This window comes from Liolophura sinensis, chromosome 7 (assembly GCF_032854445.1).
Source record: "Liolophura sinensis isolate JHLJ2023 chromosome 7, CUHK_Ljap_v2, whole genome shotgun sequence".
In the NCBI taxonomy this organism is placed as follows: domain Eukaryota; kingdom Metazoa; phylum Mollusca; class Polyplacophora; order Chitonida; family Chitonidae; genus Liolophura; species Liolophura sinensis.
Genome location: NC_088301.1, coordinates 22,018,675 through 22,040,530, shown reverse-complemented (window position 1 = coordinate 22,040,530; position 21,856 = coordinate 22,018,675). Strand labels below are relative to the sequence as shown.

The 21,856-nt window shown below is 39.2% G+C and overlaps 1 protein-coding gene across 6 annotated transcripts in view; it reads left to right on the top strand.

Moving 5' to 3' along the window:
- The window catches only part of LOC135469660 (scavenger receptor cysteine-rich domain superfamily protein-like), a 38,315-nt gene that overhangs the window by 2,126 nt on the left and 14,333 nt on the right, over positions 1–21,856 (top strand). For 2 of the 6 annotated variants that reach the window (XM_064748208.1, XM_064748210.1), the window contains exons 2-14: positions 5,659–5,753; positions 6,966–7,249; positions 9,123–9,217; positions 10,298–10,487; positions 12,478–12,590; positions 13,663–14,004; positions 15,040–15,149; positions 15,852–16,002; positions 16,987–17,128; positions 18,232–18,473; positions 18,992–19,194; positions 20,033–20,170; positions 21,101–21,267. In XM_064748208.1, coding sequence (XP_064604278.1) covers positions 5,669–5,753; positions 6,966–7,249; positions 9,123–9,217; positions 10,298–10,487; positions 12,478–12,590; positions 13,663–14,004; positions 15,040–15,149; positions 15,852–16,002; positions 16,987–17,077 — 1,461 coding nt within the window. In that variant the 5' untranslated portion in view covers positions 5,659–5,668 and the 3' untranslated portion in view covers positions 17,078–17,128; positions 18,232–18,473; positions 18,992–19,194; positions 20,033–20,170; positions 21,101–21,267. Of the gene's footprint in view, positions 1–1,497; positions 1,536–4,276; positions 4,366–5,658; positions 5,754–6,965; positions 7,250–9,122; positions 9,218–10,297; positions 10,488–12,477; positions 12,591–13,662; positions 14,005–15,039; positions 15,150–15,851; positions 16,003–16,986; positions 17,129–17,828; positions 17,856–17,895; positions 17,945–18,231; positions 18,474–18,991; positions 19,195–20,032; positions 20,171–21,100; positions 21,271–21,856 lie in introns of those variants that run through there. The other 4 variants (XM_064748207.1, XM_064748206.1, XM_064748209.1 and 1 more) reach the window with 4 other exon arrangements.

Below are 21,856 nucleotides of genomic sequence, written 5' to 3'. Positions count from 1 at the left end.
ACTTACATTGAATTTGCTAGGCAGAAGGAACAATTGTTTGAGCGGTGGTGTTATGCTAAAAGTGTAGGTAATGATTATGAAAAGTTGAAAACAGATCATTCTGGATTGAAGATTAAAAGGTGTATTAATGATGATGTCAGAACTTTCACTGAGGACAAAGAGGCTGATACATTAGAAGCAGCAGCCACTATGGCCGATACATACACGGTTACACATAAGGTCTCATTTCAGAAAAAGCCGTCTACATTTAGAAAGCCTCAACCCTTTTCCAGCGGTTCATTTGACCCAAATTCAGGCCCACCGAAACAGGCTCAAAATTTTGACAAATCAGGTGATCAAAGAAGACCTGTTAATTCGAACACTACTCAACGAAGGTCTGACCATACATTTACTGATAGACAGTTTAGCAGGGTTACACGTAATTTTTGTAGGAAACCAGGCCATGTCATATCAAATTGTTATGCTTTAAAGAGAAGGCAAGAACAGGAGGGTGGCTCCAAGCCTACTGGTTTGTGTGTTACTGCTAAAAAGTCTGATATAGTGAACAATGTTGATGCATTTGATTATGTTAAGACTCCACCAGTAGATTGTACACAGAATTCACAGGATAATGTTATGAAGGTTTTTGAGCCATTTATTTGTGACGGTAAAGTCTCACTTAAAAGTGACATGTCTTGTGATACAAAGGTCAGGGTATTAAGAGATACTGGAGCTTCTCAGTCTTTATTGTTACAAGATGTTTTGCCATTTTCTGATGAGTCATATTCTGGATCAAATGTATTAATTAGAGGTGTAAGCTCTGCTGAATTTGAATCTGTGCCTCTTCACAAAGCTTACTTGTCATCAGATATTATTTCGGGTCCTGTTACTGTCGGCATTAGGCCTACTTTGCCTTTTAAAGGAATTCATCTACTACTTGGCAATGGTCTTGCTGGTGACAAAGTAATGGTTAATCCTATTGTGACGGATAAACCTTGTTTAAATCAAACTGTTGATCCTGTCGAGAAAGAAATTCCAGATTTGTATCCCTCTTGTGCTGTAACGAGGTCTATGTCAAACAAACTTTTTGATAACGGCAAAAACACAGTAACGGACACAAATGTTTACTCAAGGCGACTGCATTGATAATGATGAATCAGACCATTGTACACCTAGTGACATATCAAATGTTTCTAAACATCAGCTTGTAACTGAACAGCATAAAGACCCGGAAATTTCATGTTTGTTTGACAAAGCTCTCGATGATTGTGTTATTTCATCTGAACCTGTGTGTTATTATGTCAAATCTGATATACTTATGCGTAAATGGAGACCACCTGATGTATCTGTTGATGATGACTGGGCTGTTAAACATCAGATTGTTGCACCTAAGGCATACCGAACTGAAATTTTACGTATGACACATGAAATGCCATTAGCTGGTCACTTGGGTGTTAACAAGACCTACTACAGGATACTGAACCACTTCTTTTGGCCAGGATTAAAGGGAGATGTAACCCAGTTTTGAAAATCATGTCATACATGCCAGGTAGTGGGTAAGCCCAATCAGACTATTCCTAAGGCACCATTAGAGCCTGTACCAGCTTTTCAAGAGCCATTCAGCAAAATATTGATTGATTGTGTAGGCCCTCTACCTAAGACGAAGTCTGGAAATCAGTATGTGTTAACTATTATGTGTACAGCAACCAGATTTCCCGAAGCTGTTCCTTTAAGGAATATAAACACCAAGTCTGTTGTAAAAGCTTTAACAAAGTTTTTTACTCTGTTTGGTTTACCCAAATCCATACAGTCTGATCAAGGTTCAAACTTTATGTCTGGTATTTTTCAGCAAGTTATGTACCAGTTAGGCATTAAACAATACAAGTCGTCTGCCTACCACCCAGAAAGTCAAGGTGCAATTGAAAGATTTCACCAAACATTAAAGAACATGATTAAGACTTATTGTTATGATACAGAGAAAGATTGGGATGAAGGTATTCCATTTCTTATGTTTGCTGTTCGAGAGTCAGAACAAGAATCATTGGGTTTCAGTCCATTTGATTTAGTATTTGGACATACTGTTAGAGGACCTTTGTTAATTTACAAGGAACAGTTTCTCAATGATGACACAAGTAATGTAAATATTTTGGATTATGTATCGGATTTTCGTGCTAAGCTTGTCAGAGCATGTGAATTGGCTAAAGCCAATCTTGAATGTACTCAGAAGAATATGAAACGTAGATATGATGAGAAATCTCTTGTTCGGTCATTTCAACCTGGTCAGAAAGTTTTAGTATTGTTACCTGTACCTGGTAAATGCTTTGATGTCAGATATTTTGGTCCATATGTTGTTGACAAAAAGCTGAGTGAGCTTAACTATGTTGTTAAAACACGTGATCGGCGCAAATCAAGTCAGTTATGTCATATTAACATGCTGAAACCCTATGTAAACAGAAGTGACACTGACAACACTGCTGTACATTCTGTTAATGTTGTTGCTGCTGACATTGACCAGAGTTGCTGTAATACAGATGATATTGGCGAACAGTTGGTTGATTCTAAGCTCAATTCTTCAAAGCTTCAGAATTCAGATGTCTTAAAACAACTTGATTCTAAACTGCAACATCTGGAACCCATTCAGCAACAGCAACTGTCTGAACTTGCTTTTGAGTTTTCACATTTGTTTCCGGATGTACCATCAAGAACTGATGTCATCTTTCACGATGTTGATGTTGGTGATGCCTCACCTATTAAACAGCACCCTTACAGGTTAAACCCAGTGAAGGCTAAGTACCTCTCTAATGAGATTAAGTACCTGTTAGACAATGACTTTATCGAGCCTAGTCACAGTAACTGGAGTTCACCATGTATTTTGGTACCCAAGCCTGATGGTACATATAGAATGTGTACGGATTACAGGAAAGTCAACGCTGTCACTAAATCAGACAATTATCCAATACCTCGTATTGATGACTGTATTGACGCTGTTGGTCAGGCGAAACATGTATCAAAGTTCGATCTGTTAAAAGGGTTTTGGCAGGTTCCTCTTACTCCTAGGGCTCGTGAAGTTTCAGCGTTTGCTACGGCCGATGGACTCTTTCAGTACAAGGTTTGGAATGAAGAATAGCCCAGCTACGTATCAACACCTGATGAATGAGGTCACTTCCAGTTTGGACGGGTGTCGTGTCTACATAGATGACGTCATTATCTTCGCCGACACTTGGGAACAGCACATTTCCAGAATACGCCAGTTGTTTAAGAGACTTAGTCAGGCTAAACTTACCGTCAATCTTGTAAAAAGTGTTGTGCCACTGTCACATATTTGGGTCATGTTGTCGGCCAAGGTCAAGTTAAGCCTATTGACTCAAAAGTCAGTGCTATTTCTACACTTCCTGTACCCTGTAACAAGAGGGAGCTTAAGCGCTTTTGGGTATGGCTGGATATTGCAGGAAATTCTGTCCAATTTTTTCCACTATTAGTGAGCCATTGACTCATCTGTTGAAGAAGTCCAGCAAGTTTACTTGGTCAGACGAGTGCCAGACTGCTTTTGATGAGATAAAAGCCATACTTAAAAGTTCGCACCTAATTTTGAGAAAACTTTTAAGTTAGCAGTTGATGCAAGTGATGTTGCTATAGGCGCAGTTTTGCTTCAGGAGGACAATCTTGGTGTTGATCATCCAGTTTGTTTCTTTTCTCGTAAACTTAACAAGTTTCAGAGAAATTATTCAACTGTTGAAAAAGAATGTTTGTCTGTTATTTTAGCTCTGCAACATTTTGAAGTTTATGTAACAGCTTCAAGACAACCTGTGATTGTAAATACTGATCACAATCCACTTGTGTTTCTACAGAAAGTTAAGGGAAAGAATCAGAGATTGTTACGGTGGAGTTTATTGTTGCAGGAATACAATCTTGAAATCAAACATATAAAGGGAAAAGATAATGTTATTGCAGATTGCTTGTCTCGTGTATAAGTTGTGTATAAATGTTTAATTACATGTGGTTTTACAATGTTGGACAATTCCACCAGGCTATATAAGACGGGAGAGAACAGAGAACGGAAAGGAGAATTATTGAGAGTTTGGATGCTTTCGCTGTGTATTACTTTAGTAGGCCTTTTGTGCTGAAATTTGGTGTCTCTATAGCCTCTGGCTTTGTTATATCCTATCTCCACTGAGCACTTGTTCAGTCTGAACTTGTATGTTTAATTTGTGCTCTTGTATACACAGTGCCTATTAGTACACGGACCCTGTCTGTGGAATTTTGTGTATATTTCGTCATATGCTCAGTTATACTGTGGATTTTCCCTCTTGTGAATTTGCCTCTGAGCATTTATGCCTGTGTGATATATATATTGTGGAATATATGCGTCCGTTTGGACTTGACACCGTAAGTACTTCAGTATTTTTATAGATAGGCCTACTGCTATCCTTTCTTGTTAAACTTAAGTACTTTAGTATTTGTATAAGTTTTATTATCTGTTCTTGTTAAGCTAATAAATTGTTGTAAATTAAAAATCTGCTGGTTTTGGTTACTTTTTTGTGCGGCTAAACTGTCCCGTATTTCGAACAAGCCATCTCTTTATAATACAGACAGTTTGGGTCGTAACATATAGTACGGACAAAATTTATTTACATAACGACTTTTTCATATCATAGACATGTCAAAAGTTTGCTTTATACAATATATCGTTCTATACGTTAATATTTATAATAAGAATATTACATTTTACTACAGAAAGAATTGCTGTCTAAAAACAGACAAATTTCATGTGCCCTGAGAATACGCTGTGCAACTTTCAAAAAACAACTGACAGTTTAAGTTAACAAAGGTTGAACAAGCCAAACAGCTTGCAGAGTTGTAAGGGCTGATTGGAATTTAAACATCAGCTAGTTCTCTTGAAGATTCGGATGACGATTCAATAACACGTCCTCGTTTGGGTGCTTCATGATTGTAATGAACATGCACGTTGCAGACACCACCCGATATGGGGCCGCCAAATATCGGCGCCATTACCTGACCTTCGTGGCGATAGCTCTGTGTCGTAGTCAATGCCGAGGATTTCCACATTGATTTGATTATCTCTTGTCACATTTATAACTCTGGTGCGTCCTTTTTTGTCAATTTTTACTATATCCCCTGGTCGAAAGTCGGCCATGTTGACATTTGCAGACGACAAGAAAAAGTTGTAAAAAGTAGTGCCAGTACAGAGGTGTTGTAACATTTGATTGGTCGGATTGCGGAGGAGAAGGATGGTGAATTCCCTTGGTATACTATACTATACTATATAATAAAGAGCAAAATAAATAGTAGTTATCGTTCTTAGAACGTAGACATTAATTCGACGCTACAGAATATCCCGAGGTTAAAGCACCACCTAGGCCTCAGTAGAGTTCATATATATGTATATATAGGCCTGTGTGGCCTCAATGAACGCTACTAACGCCTAGGTGGTGCTTTCAACTTTGAACTACTTTAAGTCCATTTACCAAAAATGGTGCTAAAGGTGAAGTTTATGTGTATTTTTTGGGAAAAGGTTTTTAACCGGACCACTTAATTATGGTCTACGTGAAGAGTACACAGGAAGGCATTCCTCTTGAATTTTGCACTTGTTTTCTATACCCATGTAGCTACAGTAAAGTGTTGTGTATTCGTTCATTGTTCTTGTTCTTGTTGTTACAGAAGGGTCGTCATGTCGATGCGAATGTTACTGTGCTTGACGTGGATATATCTTCTTATGTCTGGCTCATTTTGCGAAGAAAGACCGGTTCGGCACGGTAAGCCACAGTATGCTGTAGTTACATTTTTCCTATTTATTTATTTATTTGATTGGTGCTTTACGCAGTACTCAAGAATATTTCACTTATACGACGGCAGCCAGCATTATGGTGGGAGGAAACCGGGCAGAGCCCAGGGGAACCCAAGACCATCCGCATGTTGCTGGCAGGCCTTCCCACGTACGGCCGGAGAGGAAGCCAGCATGAGCTGGACTTGAACTCACAGCGACCGCATTGGTGAGAGACTCCTGGATCATTACGCTGCCCTGGCAGCGTTAACCGACTGAGCCACGGAGGCTCCCTTTTTCCTATTTAGTTGATGTGAAATAAACATACAGGTATATTATGTTGGTATATTTAAGATTCGGTTGGATAAGCAATGTTCAGCCTTATTCCCAAAGAGTGAGTCTAAATGAACCGCGAAGGGTGAATTTTACCGGATTGTATATGTGTATAAAAGCTTTAGCTGATGCGTGTGTTAATCGTTTTATACATGTAACAATGTGTTGTTTTAGCATTTTTAGCGATTCATCACGGGTTAGAAACATAAATGCAAGAGTAACAATAGATTTCAAACAATTTATCATTATTTTTAATTATGCAAAAACTGTGCAAATTTTTTTGGAATTCTTTCCAGGTCTATGTAAATACGCAGGCTGAGATAAAGCACAAACTTCCGTGACTACAACGGACTTTATCTTATGATTGTTACATCAGCCTCTATACAAATAGTGAAAGCGAATGAATCCACAAAATTCCCGTTATAAAGCCGGGGCTACATATTACATTTATCTATTTTTTTGATTGGAGTTTTGCGCCGTATACTAGACTTTTCACTTATACGACAGATGCCAGCGTTACGGTGGCAGGAAACCGGGCTACTCCCGGGGAATACCCACAACCATCCACAGGTTGCTGGCAGTTTGACCGGAGAGTAGGTTATCTTGAGCTGGATTTGAACTCACAGCGAAAGCATTGGCGAGAGGCTCCCGAGTCAACAACCCGGTTATGTGTTATTTAGTAATCTAAAATTACTTTGTCAGGCTCTAAACGAACAGATGGACTGGAAACACAAAATTTAAACCTAGCCAGACTGCCTCCTAACCCCTTCGAATAACACGCGCATGCCAGTTGTAAGTTTTGTTTTTCTGCTTTTGCCTCTTGCCTCTGAATGACACAAAGTAAGTAGAACTGGTCTTCGTTGTATTGCAGGCAGAAGTAAATCCCACTCTAAACGGGCAATTGCAGCGGCAGCACAACAGTTTATGATGGGTCAAGGTCAGAAGATTGTGGGCGACGGTATTCAAAGAATTGCTGATAAACTGTTTTCGGAAATACTGGACAGAAATCGGAAAGATGAGATATTTCAATCTTTCGGCAACCACTCTGAGAAGTTCTTCGACGAGGCCACGAAAGAAAGCGGACAGCAGCATGCTCGACTGCAGGGGGTTATGAATAAGCTTAGGCAGCGCCAAGATTCCTTCATTAAGGAAGGGGTGAGGTTATTAATATGAAGTATTTTGAATGAAATTGAACTCCCGTCATTACGCACAGGAGTTTATTACAGCGTGTTCTTAAGCACCGTCTGCCATCTATATTCATTTAAAGGGATAAGTCGAAAATGAAATAACACAAGTTATTATGAAAAGAAATCTACATTTGGAATGACATTCACATCGGTGATATCACGCTCCATTTCATTGGAATAATGCTTTAATGTTAATTGTATAGGACCCATTCTAGCCTTGGTTAAAGAGGCTACAACTAGTATACAGATCATGTTAACTATAATTAACTAAATTTCCATTAATCTGCAAGCTCTGTTTGATAGAGGATGTATTCTGATTAGCTGGTGTGAGAGTTGAGTTTTAGGTATGGAAGATTTGTTCAAGCGTGATCAGTGCTTCATGGTTTAACCCGGGGAATCTCCAACGTCAATCAGTCAGCGTCGATTCTGTACCCTTTCAACGGAATGCTCACAAATTGTTCACTTATAGAATGGCGGGGAGTATGTTATTGGTGGAGGAAACCGGAGTTCCTGGAGTTCCCAGACTAAACCACGCACCCTTAAAAAGCTATATTATGTCAATATGTCGCCACCACATGGCTGCAATATTGCCGATGTGGCGTTAAGCACTAATAGCTCATATGTCTTATCATGTCCTAGGGGCCTCCATGGCTCAGTTGGTTAGCTAGCCCAGGAAACTCTCACCAATGCGGTCGCAGTGAGATCAAGTCCATGCTGGCTTCGTCTCCGGCCGTAAGTGGGAAGGTCTTCCAGCAACCTCCGGATGGTCGTTCTTCAGTACGGCCTAAAACACCAATCAAATAAATAAATAAATATTGTGTCCCATTAGCCCCCGGCAAGATAACACCCAGGGTTACCGTCTCTGTTTCCTTCACTGAATTTCCCTACCCAGTCACATTATACTAACACTTTTCCTCTTTCTCCCTCTGAGCCACACACTGTCAGCCTCTACTGTTCACCAAGCTTTTCTTCGTCTCACCAGCTTACCTTGTTACAACCAACTCTCGCTCCGCTCAGTCTGCAATCCCCTGCTCTTACTTCCTCAGTCTGTCACCCCTGTTCTCATTCGCTCAGCCAGCCACCTCTGATCGTTTGGCCTTTCACCCCTGCTCTCGACAGATCAGGTGGTCACTCCTGCTCTCGCAAGATCAGGCAGTCACCCCTGCTCTCTCAAAATCAGACAGTCGCCGTCACCCCTGCTGTCGCCCCGCTCAGTCAGTCACCCGTGCTCTCAGCCACTTCTCTCCCTTACTATCACCGGCTCAGCCAGTCACCTCTGCTAACATCCATTGTCACGCTTGCTCTCGCCATATCAGCCTGTCACACCTGCTCTTGCCAGCTGGGCCAGTCATCCCTGCTCTCAACCGCTCAGCGAATCACCTCTTACCCTTTCAGCCAGTCAACCCTTGCTCTCGCCCACTAAGCCACTCACCCATGCTCTCGTTCGACTCAGCCTGTCATAACTGCTCTGCCAAGTTCTGCCAATCACCCCTATGCTGATCCGCATGTACTCTGGTTTAGCCAGCTACTCCTGTTTTCGCCCGCTCAGCTTGTCACCCCTGCACTTGCGCGCTCAGCCAGTCACCTCTGCCCTCGCTTTAACTCATTCTACCGATCGTGTTTTTTTTTTGTAACTCACACTTGCGCTCTCAGCCAGTCACCTCTGTCCTGATTTTAACTCATTATACCACTCTTGGTTTTGTAACTCACACTTGCGCGCTCAGCCAGTCACCTCTGCCCTGACTTTAACTCATTATATCACTCTTGTGTTTGTAACTCACACTTGCACTCATTTACAAATTAATTAACTGCTAATTAATTGACCAGCCATTTCTGTTTAGGCCGAAATCAGCATTGTTCCTGAACGTGGGATGGATCTTGGGTCGATGTTTCTACCCCCAGCCTGGAGAATCAAGGAATCATATCCAAACAAAAGGTAACAATTATGGTGTAATGACTTTGTCATCCAAACAAAAATGTAAGCTCATATACTGAACCATAAGGTAGAAAGTTAACACATATTTATTTATGTCTTCGTTGTTATACGGTATATTGTATCCAAGAATTTGCCACTTACAAGATAGCACCATGTTTGATGTATAGAAGATATATAATTTCATGCAGATGCCGGAATAAACGACTTACATCTGGAAAGCTACCGGCAAACTTTCTCACGTGTGACATACATGTGCGTCATGTTGGTGGAGGCTAAGAGGTTTGGGGCTTCCATTAAGATTACATATGATAGGAGAATGTTGAAGATAACTTTAACTAGACGTGTGTCACATTACGCCCTCTATATTTCATTGTTGGAGTGTGTTAGTGTTGCCCTGAGCCCGGATGTAACCAAGCGCCTTAAGACTTAAGTAATACTGTAAGTGCTTAAGAGTCCAAACTTCATAGAGGAGGCCTCTGTGATCGAGAGGAGAGTGTGCTCGTAGAGCACAATGACTCAGGAGCCTCTCACCATATCGACTGTCGTGAGCTCAAACACTGGTCATATTGGCTTCCTCTACGATCATAAATTGTAAGCCTTTAAAAAGCTAAACTCAGAACAGAAACAGACTTATGGGTAGCACATTGTTCTACAGAAACATTTTATTTGTAACTGTGTTTGAATATTTGACTTAATTCTTAAGACGTTGGATAAATACGGGATCAGGGACCAATCCCTCAAGGGTATTTCTAATTTAATTCAAAATATGAAATACAATCTTAAAGGTTATTTTTGGGCTGAACAATTTAAAACTTTGTCCCCCTTATCAATAATACCTCACGACAAACGTGTTCTTATTTCAACTTCTAGTACCAAAATCTAAGCAGCGTGAAGAGAATTTAAATTTTGACCTAAATCAGAAACAGCTTTGTGGAATCTGTCCCTGGGTAAGTACACGCAGCAATGATGAATGCCCGAAGAAACACTATTTACTTTGAAGCATGCTTTTGCTTAAAGCTTGGTGCAACCTAGATCAAGAGGGTAATGAAGTTTTCAGCAGAATGTATTGACTCTCCACAGCCCTGAACCCATAGACCACAATCAGTTTGCATATGGATACCCTGGTGGCATCGGTAATATGCTTCTGAATGGATGTTATACGAACGGAATGATGGGATACATGAACCCACATGGGCCAATGGGCCCAATGGGCCCTATGTACTCACAGGACCCATGCAGGTTCGCCATGCGCCTTTTGAAAGGCTGCAGGGTAAGTATTCTTTGGCGAGATGGTTGCTTCTGTCACTAGAGAAGTGGATTTGTTTATTTATCTGATTGATTAATGTTTGAAGCTGCACTCAAGAATACATGGCTTATACGACCGTGGCCAGCATTATTACTGGAGGCCCCTAGGCTTCAGAGTCGTTGTTCTGTGCTAGCACGCTAACCGCTCGGAAACTAAGCTCTCCCTTCTCCCTAGCTCTTATTAAATGCAATAGACATCTTAAGCAGATTCTATTCTCTAATTTGTAAAACTCGGTGGGTAAAGGTTATGGAAAACGTTGGTAGCGAGAAAGCATCCTCTTTCAGTACTAGTAATTACTACACTGGGTAACTGATTGGTGATAAGTTTCGGAGTTATTCTTCTGTGCCAGTACGTCAAATACACGGCCACTGAGCCCTTTCTCAACCACGATCTAATTAAATGCGATAGATACCTTGAGTAGATTCTATTCTCTAATTTGAAAAGCTCTGTGTTATAGGCTGTACAAAACTTTTGCATATAGAAAACATTGCGTGTATATGATCATTTTATCGGGTGGATAATTCATACACATAACTGAAAGGCTTAGCTAACAAATAAATTTCGCCAAAATAAGTTATCAGAAAATTTCTACGTACACATTGTCAACAGTTTGTAGTCGCTTTATTGTTAGCCATCTTTTTTACTTGGTCTCGATTATCACACGTCACTTTCCACACATGCGAAGAACTAAGACAACCCTACACGAAAAATCCCTAAAACCAGAAATTGGAAGAGCAAAAGTTAAAAAAAAAAACAATTAAAAAAATTTAAAATAGAACATTGAACATATAATATAAAGATTAAAGAATGTTTTCAAAACTGAAAGAAAATAGCTGCAAACATAATCTGAAAAGGGAAATATTAAATGTATAGTTGTAAAACAATGTTAGGGTATCTTTTTTCGGGGATCATTTTTAAAGCCCCCTCCTTTAACTGACACGCTTTAATTTGTCTTGAGATATAAGGCATTGTCAGTCAACGTTGAATTTAAAAGGATGTTTGGCTTTCCTGGTTGAAATGCAGTAGATATCCGTTTTTATCGTTTTGTTTGGGTTTTCACAGATTACCAAATACTGGAAACGCCAGAAAAAAATGAGCTGTGGGTTATATCCCAGTCTCGGACAGAGAATCCTTGAGGCATCCCTGCGTCACCTGTTCGCGGGGCGCCTCGGTGGTATTTGCGATCGACAGTGTTCGTATTTATTTATTTGACTGGTGTTTTACTCAATAATATTTCACTTATACAATGGCTTTCAGCATCATGGGAGGGGGAAACCGGACAGATAATGGTTAGGGCTTACCTAACGGAATAGAAAAAGGCCTTATGGGGTTTGATCTCTTATATTGCACATATACACACTTTGTAGAATGTATCAGATTTGTTCGGGATATTTTTTTTCGTAAAACAAATGAGATGGAATTATATATGACATTTACTAGCCAAACCCTTGTGGTTTACATCCTGATATTCCGTTTCTTCCACGCATTATAAACTGGCCCCTATCGCACGAATCAAATACTCACGAGCACGGCATAAAACACGAATTATTCAACAAACTAATCAATCAATCAACCAGTCAATCAAATACCGGCCTCAACTCCATGCTTGGAAAGTGTGATCATTTCTACCGGACCCTATTTTTTAAAACCAAGTGTGTGTAAAATATACACAAAATGTGTACCACAGGCCCACATTAATTGTAACAAATTTGTACAGGAACACAAATGTGTGTTTTGCATCTTTATGTACCTTCACTTTTAATGTGTACCACACCGTACACAGGGTAGGGTAGACAAACACGTGTACAAAACGGTACACATTTGTTTCTTGAGAGTATTCGGCATTTGTCTTCCTGACAGCCGCCAACAGTAGATACAGGAGATTCTATTGTGTGGTATTCCAGCATGGTATAAATAAATAAGTACTTTAAATGTCCCTAATTTCTTCCCACAGAACCTTCTGGATGCTGCCAGCTTTATCGGGGTCGGGTTTGATGGGCGGGGCGATTATAGCGCGTCCTCCAGAAAGAACAGTGTCATTCAAAGAACCTGCAACGACAGGGGAAAGTAAGATCTCAGCTAGAAATTTTGACGGATGTTCAAAAGACATGTATTCTTTACCAATTTACAACAGGGCAGTTTCGAGTTCGAACGCTTTTTGTATCGACATGTGAAAAAGTCCTGCTGTGATCATGTGATTTGTCAAAACAGTTTGGTAACTTTTGCTGACATTATTTTTTTATTTTTATTTTATTTTTTATGCATATTTGACACAGGAGTACATACATTTTCACAAATATGTCTTACAGATATACGGAAAATTATACATTAAGCAGAGATCAGTTACAATCAGAGATCATTGAGAATCTCAAAACGTAAAATGTGTCTAAAATATAAACACCATCAAGGAAGTAACCCAAAAATGTTACACAGTGTGAACACGTTGAAATATATATTTTACAAATGTCGATTTACCAGTTTATTCTAAAGCTTAGGTTAATTGTTGAAACAAAGGTTTCAGTGATATTCCGGTATTTTATCTTTTGTAAAAATGCTATAAAGTTTAATGTAGCTGTTTGAAATTTGATTTTATAAATGTAGTACTTAGTTAACAACAAAAGCGTACGCAGGAATAATTGTTCCTTTTCCCAACCATAAATGTATCTTTTCCCAACCATAAATTTGTTTACATTAATTTTAAAGAAAAATTAAATTAAAATAAAATAAACTGTTGACATTAATCCCCTGTTTCACCGTTTTCTACTCTGGAGCTTTCCTTATGTTCACAAACGTTCACAAACTCTTCAAGTTTCTACATCGTCCGTCCACTCCATCAACCTTTTTCATGAAACGTTAATCAGACAGCCGTGCTATATTAAATGTAACCCAAATTTCCTGTTGTTTTGATCGGTCACATTTTACTATAGAACTTTTTTTGACCTTTTGAGATAACAGAATTCGAAATGGAAACTCCCCTACTGCTAGCGATCTTCACGTAGGCAAGAAATCAGAATGTTTTCATTTTATTCCTATCGCATTCGTCATAATATTTTGCTTATGTTATCCTCTGTAAGAAAATTTCATTTATTTATTCCCTGAGGTCACCAACAACATGTTTTTCTCGTACATGGTTTCACAGGTACGGGAAGTATAGCGTCCCGGACACGATGACAGTCCACGGAGTCTACGACACCGATACGAAAACAGTGGCTTTTGAGTCGGCCAGGCAGTACCAGTCGTACTTAGAGTCCAAAGCTGCCGTGGCCCAGTCCAGTCACATGTTTCAAGAGGCGACCACCAAGGCATACGGACGAGCATCGTTTGGGTTTTTGGGTTTATTTGGAGGGGGTTTCTCAGTGGACTCCTTCGACAAGGAATCCTCATCCCAGACAAATTCAAGGTTTAATGCTGCTAGTCGAAACCAAAAGACATCTCAGAAAGGTGCAATGTATCTGTCCGTGTTTGAACTAAATGTTATACGGTGAGATTTTTTGTGACGTATTTTAATGATATGGCAAATTAGTGTTCTGTTAAGAGAACACATGAGCCGTTGAAATCCATGAAAAAATGTAAATTATAAATGTTTTTGCAACAGATCCTAAGGATGTATAAGTATATGATCGTCCAGTACACAAACTCATGCTGTATACTGTCATAATGTTATTATGGAGACTTACGTGAAAGTACTGGGAGGGGGGGGGGGGGGTGGGGTGGGGGCGAGAGCTTGTACAAAGGGATCGGTAGCTTTCTAAATCACTAGGATTGCAACCGTAGCCCTAACTTGTAATCCCTACAGTCTTGCACAAAGGAATTGTAAGCTTCGATAGTCGTGACTTTCGCTCATCGAATTATGACACGGTTTGCGATTTAACTGTTTTACGATTTGCGAATTGTTTCGCATGTTGTTGGCAGGTGGAGTATTATGATGTACTGGGATGACTAAACTGTGGACTTTAAAAATGGTATTTTGTTGCTGCCGTGTTTGGCGCTTAGCACTCAAAGGTTAGAGCAAGGAAATAGAGCTGGATGACTCGGTTTCAGTAGAATGTTACTGGATGGGGTGTCATGTATGGTGTCTGCGGTATGATACTTCAGTGGCGGCAGCACTTTTGGGGGTATGGACTCTCTCTGATAGAGGAAAATATAGTACATGTACACACACTGGATGACTCCTCGTAGAGCTCTTTTGAAAATAAAGAGAAGAAAAAGTTATTGGCTGGTACACCTTCCATTTACACAAACCACAAGCCAAATTTTCGTACGATTGCTATCATAATTCCGAAAAGGTAAAATCCCTTTACAATTCCTTTTGACATACTTATCTTTACAATCATTTGTTGATTCAGCTGTGGGCTTTACAGTCATTTCTTGATTCAATTGTTGGCTTTACAATCGATTATAGCTACGATCTCTGTACAAGAGGGCATTGGAAAGATGTGGGAATGAGATCTTTTTTTCTACATGGGATAGCAACCGAATTTAATAAAACACAAGAAACTCTCGTTAATCTCCACAGGTATGAACTTTTTCTAGATGACATATCCTTCAACGATCTGAACGTGGAGTTCCTTGAAGACTTCCTCGATTTACCCGTATCATATGTTGGCACAAATCCTCAAAAGTTCCGTAAGTATTGTCTTCAACATGGCCGTGCATTTATTTATTTATTTGCTTGGTGTTTTACGCCGTATTCAACAATATTTCAAATATACGACTGCCGCCATGGAGGAAATTGTGCTGAGTCCGGAGGAAACCTACGACCATCCGCAGGTTAATGGCAGGCCTTCCAATGTATGGCCAGATTGGGGAGCCAGCGTGAGCTGGTCTTGATCTCACAGCGACCGCACTTGTCAAAGGCTCCTGGGTCAAACATGGCTGTGTAATGTCATGTTTGAAATTATCTACTGTAAATTATGTCATTTTCTGACCTCTCTTAAGAACTGTCTTCAAAAAGACAAATAATTTATGTTATGGATTTATCTGTTTGAAGATATGCAGCCACAGTAATGTAATTAGGTCTACATTTTGAAACATTTTTGACATTTGTATAACAATCGTCAACCACAACGAGCGTTCTGGATCAGTAATCGTAAGGCAAAAGTTCCACAACAGCAGCTTTAGGGTTATCCACAGAACTCAGAAAGTATACAAAGTAAGTGATTAGTTCGAATTCATGTAAAAGGAAGCATTCCACACTTTTCGATGACACTGGAAAAGCTCTACGAATGTTCTTGGCGGAATAAATTCTGTTAACCTTGTCCTGAAATATATATTTGCCTCAGTCTGAAACAAATGGTTTAGCTGTGTGTTTTGTTTGGTTTTATTCAGAGGACTTCATCCTGCGCTGGGGAACCCATTTCATAAAGTCTGCCAAATTCGGCGGCCAACTCAAGCTGGCCAAAACAAAAAGAGCAAAAGAAGGGGAGACAATCGATTCGTTCGCTACGAAAGCTGAGGCCGATTACGAAGGGATGTTCAGGTAATTAGATTTATCAACCATTTCCACGATGGATAAGAGAACAGATACCAAGATTGCAAATTCCGCTATAGATTCCATCAAGTGAACAGATACCAAGATTGTGAATTCCTTTATTAACACGATCAAGTTAAGAGGTACCCAGATTTCTAAATCCTTTATGGATGCCATCAAGTGAAGAGACAAGATCACCAAGTGATAAGGTACCAAGGTAACTAATTCCCTTATAGACATCATCAAGCGAAGAGTTATCAAGATAACTAATTCCCTTATAGACATCATCAAGTTAAGAGTTACCAAGATAACTAATTCCCTTAAAGACACCATCAAACTAAGAGTTACCAAGATAACTAATTCCCTTATAGACACCATCAAACTAAGAGTTACCAAGATAACTAATTCCCTTATAGACACCATCAAATTAAGAGTTACCAAGATAACTAATTCCCTTATAGACACCATCAAGTTAAGAGTTACCAAGATAACTAATTCCCTTATAGATACCATCAAGTCAAGAGGTACCAGCATAACAAGACATGACGTTATCCGGTATGGATCCTTGCCATAAATATATGAATATATGAGGCCTTGGTCGATATAACGCATGACCTCGCTGCTACGTCACAAGTTGGACAGCCAGTTTCTCCGTACATTTAGGATACGATTAGAAACTGCACTGCACATGCTGTTTATTTATTTGATTTATTTGATTATTGTTTCACCTCCTATTCAGGAATATTTCACTTAAACGACGGTGGTCAGTAAAAGGTGGGAGTAAACTCTGCAGAGCCCGGAGGAAACCCGTCTGCAGGTTACTGACAAACCTTCCCGGAAAGGAAGCCAGCATGAAATGGACTTGAATTCACAGCGACCGCATTGGTCGCTGGTACGTTAATTACCCCGTCTCCCACTCCCAACCCCTGGCACATGGTCCTGTGGTCATGCAAATAGGCCCATATACAGCTTATACATGTCTTTATATTGCAGTACCTTCTCGGCTAAGTCGTTCCAGTACGAGTCCAGTAGCTTGTTCCACTCTGCTAAGGCAGGCGTAGAGACGAAAACAGGCGCGGGGTAGTGTTTTAGGAAAGTCCGCGTCCTCCACATCACAGAGGCTAGACCTTAACGGGTGAGCTAAATATTTAATATTTTTTCTGTTTTCACGCTTGAAAATGACTTTGGCATATGGATATTTTGGACTACCTCTTGGTATATATTGTCTTTGCGTAATAATGTTATAACGGATGATTTTAAACATGTTTAATAATATATTTGCACTACAATTTGGTCTTTTGAAATGCGTTCAAAGTGGATTTTGATCATATTTATATTTTAAATATATTCCTAAAATATAATCATAGAATTAAATGTATTTGAGTGGTAAATTTGGATAATTATAAACATTCATATTACATTCATTTACATTCTTATAAATTTATTAGACATGCATCACATCCATTGTTATAGAACATTATCGTGCATAGATGATATATACCAAGAGTTGCTTCAAAAAACCCACCATAGAAAAATCTTTTCTACCCATTTTCTCCTGAAATAAAAATCAAAAAAATATTAAAGACCATATTTAAAAAATATCTTTCATGAGATTTTAATTTTTGTTTTTATGTTTTATTTTCCCTTTAAGCCTCCTGATGGGTCATGTATCCAAATATTAAGCATCGTAAAGTTCACCCTCAGACTGAGAAACCTAACGAATGAGTCTCTGATTTTCCTCAGGTTTCAGTTTTTTCTCCCCAGCGAATCTGCTGATGTAGTGAATAATTCTGAATATATTATTAACAGGTCAATATGTGTATACTTATACGCAGATATCAACGTGGTGAGAGAAATGGCCTGTTTTCCCCCTGGCATAAATATTAATACTTTTGATGTTCTACACAGCACAAAATCAACTGAGAAAAAACAACGGAGAGTGAACGATGTTGTTAGTAAAGTATGCCTCAGTAGTAACTTTTTTTGATCAAGTTCATAGCGAGGCGTTCATTTGCTTTTCTAAAAGGAAAATTTTTTTATACTGAATGGAACAGGCGGCACAAAATTGAAAACCTCGCGATAATGCTTAGCTATATTTCGGTGACTTTTCCGTTATAGATATTCATCAGTAATTAACTAAATGCAAGTTTATAATTAATTAATGTTAGGTGATCTGACGACCCAATAACTTGGACACAAAGGTGTACTAGTTGTGTTCGATATTTTGCTTTGTTTCAGATTTCGCCAGCAGTACACTAATGAGGCACTTATGGTGGAGGGCGAGACCAGAAGATAGCCGCCATCTTGACAGAGATGTACACATCTGGCTTCAAACACGAGCTGGTCGACTGGCTTGATTCTATCCCAGAATACCCAAAACCTTTTGACTTTCAGATGTCACCAATTACTGATCTTTGCCGGCTGAACTACAAAACCTTGTTTCCCAATGGTACCGAGGACATGGGCTGTTTTGGCAAGGAGTAAGTGCATTTGTAAACTTCTGAATTGCACAGCTCATATTTATCAAACTTTTCCAGACATAAGTCAAAATTTAAAACACATTACAGTTGAAGTGTTTTGCTCTAGAGAGTTTAAAAAATTGTACACTAATTCTTTATTGCATAAACAACGAACCAACCACAATTGGTGTTCTTTCCTGTTCTAAATTTGGCTTTTCAAGTACATGTTAATTCTGCAACTCTGGTTATACTCTTTTGTAAGTAATTTTATTACATTATAAACTAAGACAAACTATACTTTTTTATTTATTTCCTCAATATTTAGTGTCCTACATATATGAGCAGATTTGAAGATTGTTTTTCCCATTATTTAGGCTCCAATATACCCAGGCAGAATTTCTCGATTGTTTATTTTCCCATTGTCGAGGGTCCTTCGTACTCCTGACACATTTTCTTTACAATTCATTCACTAACGTTTATCGTGCTACGTAGACCTACTCAGACAAATTTCTTTGACGATTGATTTCCCGGTTGCTTAGGGTCCTACACACCGAAGAAGAGGACGGGCCGTAAATACTACGTGATTCGCGTCCAGAATTTCCATGATGACGAGAGGAACGACACCGAATACACGGAGGAGAGGCGATATTGTGACTACACTTCAGCCAAATCCCTTCAAACAGGGCGTTACGGAGGCGCTGTAATGCTCTGAAGAAGAGCCATCTCAGTGTACCTGGAAGAGGTGAGGTGCTCGTTGTGTCATATTCGACGTACAGTATTTGTACTCAAATTTCGCCAATATACTGCCATTTTTGAGAATAAAGAAAAAATATTGCAATTTTACTTCTAATACTGATACCAACATTTCTTCCTGTAGGGTATCATCACCCTACCTCCTAACAAAATTTCACAATACTTTTTGGACATCAACAGAGCTCTTAAATCAGGCCACGTGGGTGATTTTATTCATGGACGAAATTTTAGGTCAAGTGCGGTACATACAAATAATTTTATCTGCAGTGGCACGGCTTAAACCATACTTCTGCTTTATACCACCCGTTGAAAAACCAAGGAATCAGGATTCTCTGCATTTAAACTGACTTTGTCTTAAAAAGGAATTGCTTCAAAAAATATAGAGCTGCATGTTAAGAGAAAAACGTTTCAATAAACCGCCGTCGAACCCCTCTTACTGTGAAATCAAGATAGCAAAGGTAGTACCTTATGTTATGAATCTGTTTGGTAAAAGTATGTATGGATATACTTCAAACAAAAATATACCAGTTCCAATCTTCCATTTGTACGAAGCTGACATAAACAAATATCCTGTTGACGTTACCCGTTTGCACCTCGACAGTTACAATAATTCCTTGATATATGGGCACTGCGACAATGTACCAAGCTGAACATTGAATAATACATTTATTTCGTAATAATTTGCCAGTCTTTACGTAAGCAATATTTCTACTTCTCTTTTGTCAGACTCATAACAGCAACTAAGCTCCTGCCCTCCCACCCAAAAAAAAAAAAAAGAAAACTTTAAATGCATGTTTTAAAATGTTTTTTAAACGTGTATTCCCTAGGGCCCCATTCCCTCAACGGACATATATTTGCCACCAGGCGGTACTGCTTGTGACGTCAACAAAGCCGGCGATGACTTAACCAGCTCAGCCAGAGACATCATGGCTTGGGCGAACTTGACAGATGGATCTCACTTTAAGGTAAGTTTAGCTCCAGAGCAATACAAGATACATTTTCTTGTGTATCTGTTATCAAACAGAAAGACACTGTGGCTGATAGAGTTTATGGTAGCAAGATCCGTTTCCCAAGCAATCGTGAACACAAAGCTCACAAACAGAAAGAAACATCGAGCAACAAGTGTTATGCTACCAAGGACAGAAGTAAGACTGGCACTATGTGAGAAAAAAAGAAATGAGAACAGAGGCAATAGAAACAAAACGGCCATCTTCTCTTTGTGGTCGAAAACCGGATGTAGCACAGTTGGTCTCCTAATTATGAGGACAATGACATCAGTAATTTGCCGAAGGTGGGTATTTTTTGTTAGTGGGCTCTTGGGCTTACCCGCTCATAACACTGACTACCATCATATAAAAATTCTTAAGTATGGCGTTAAACAAATTACAATAACATTATCAATAAATCTGTGACAGTATATCAGTCCATCTATCCATAAAGCAATGAATCCATAAAGCAGTTAATCAATAAATCAATTAATCGATCAATCAAATCTCGTCCTAATTTTATAGATTATTGTGTTGATGTGGTTTAGGTGCCAGTGATGCGAAACTGAGTTATACTTTTATTTTTACCTTTTGATATAATTCTTATGACGTTCACTAGTGCAATTTATCGACACAAAATATCCATTCGAATAGGTATTTCTGACGTCACCGAACCTAAACTGGTCCAAAAATTCACCATAGGATTGAAATATTAGGCTTCCTAATTTATTAATTCAACCATCCAAAATAAAAGTAATAAAAAGTTAATAAATGTGGTATTTAATATGGCTTTTCAGTGCTCTTTCCACTGAGACTTATTAACTTCACTGCCTTTCATATGATTTTTATTTTCTTTCTTATTGGCTGTACATGTTGAACTGTTACTTCTGTGTGATGTTTGATGTCTAGGTACTTTTTGATGCCCGCTGGACATTGAAGGCGTCGGGGATAAGGAGGAAGTGCTGGTTGTATTCTTTAACAAACTGACCAGGAAATGGTTCGTGCGCAGCAAGGACGGAGTTATTCACTTATATGACGGTTACGCCAACGGAGGAAGCAATGTAACTTCCAGCCTCAAGGTGGGTGGTATGAGATTTAATCCTTCCCTCAATCAGAAACAGGACCGGTTGGCCGGTGTTGATATGATGTGACTGGGTAGGTGTCATGTCTGGTGTCTGCAGCATGATACGTTGGTAAGACACAGGTATATGTACACGCCCATAATGACACCAGGTCGTCATCTGACTAAAAAATCGTTAAGTACTACATAAAACCGCAAGCATACATACATACATACATCCATACATGCATACATGCATACATGCATACACTAAAAATCGTTAAGTACTACATAAAACCGCAAGCATACATACATACATACATATATGCATACATACATGCATACCTACATGCATACATACATGCATACATGCATACATACATGCATACATGCATGCATACATACATATATACTACTTTTGCCTAAAAAGCGCACAAATATGAAGCTACTATATATGGATGGGCACCTAATACCATCCAAAATGACCAATGGAAACTACCGTACTACGGTATCGTAAGTCGTAACATGTTGTTGTTGTAAATTTAGTGTGATAGTACGGGAAGGTACCAGCTCTTAATAATAGTGATTACCGGATTGTCCAGCAA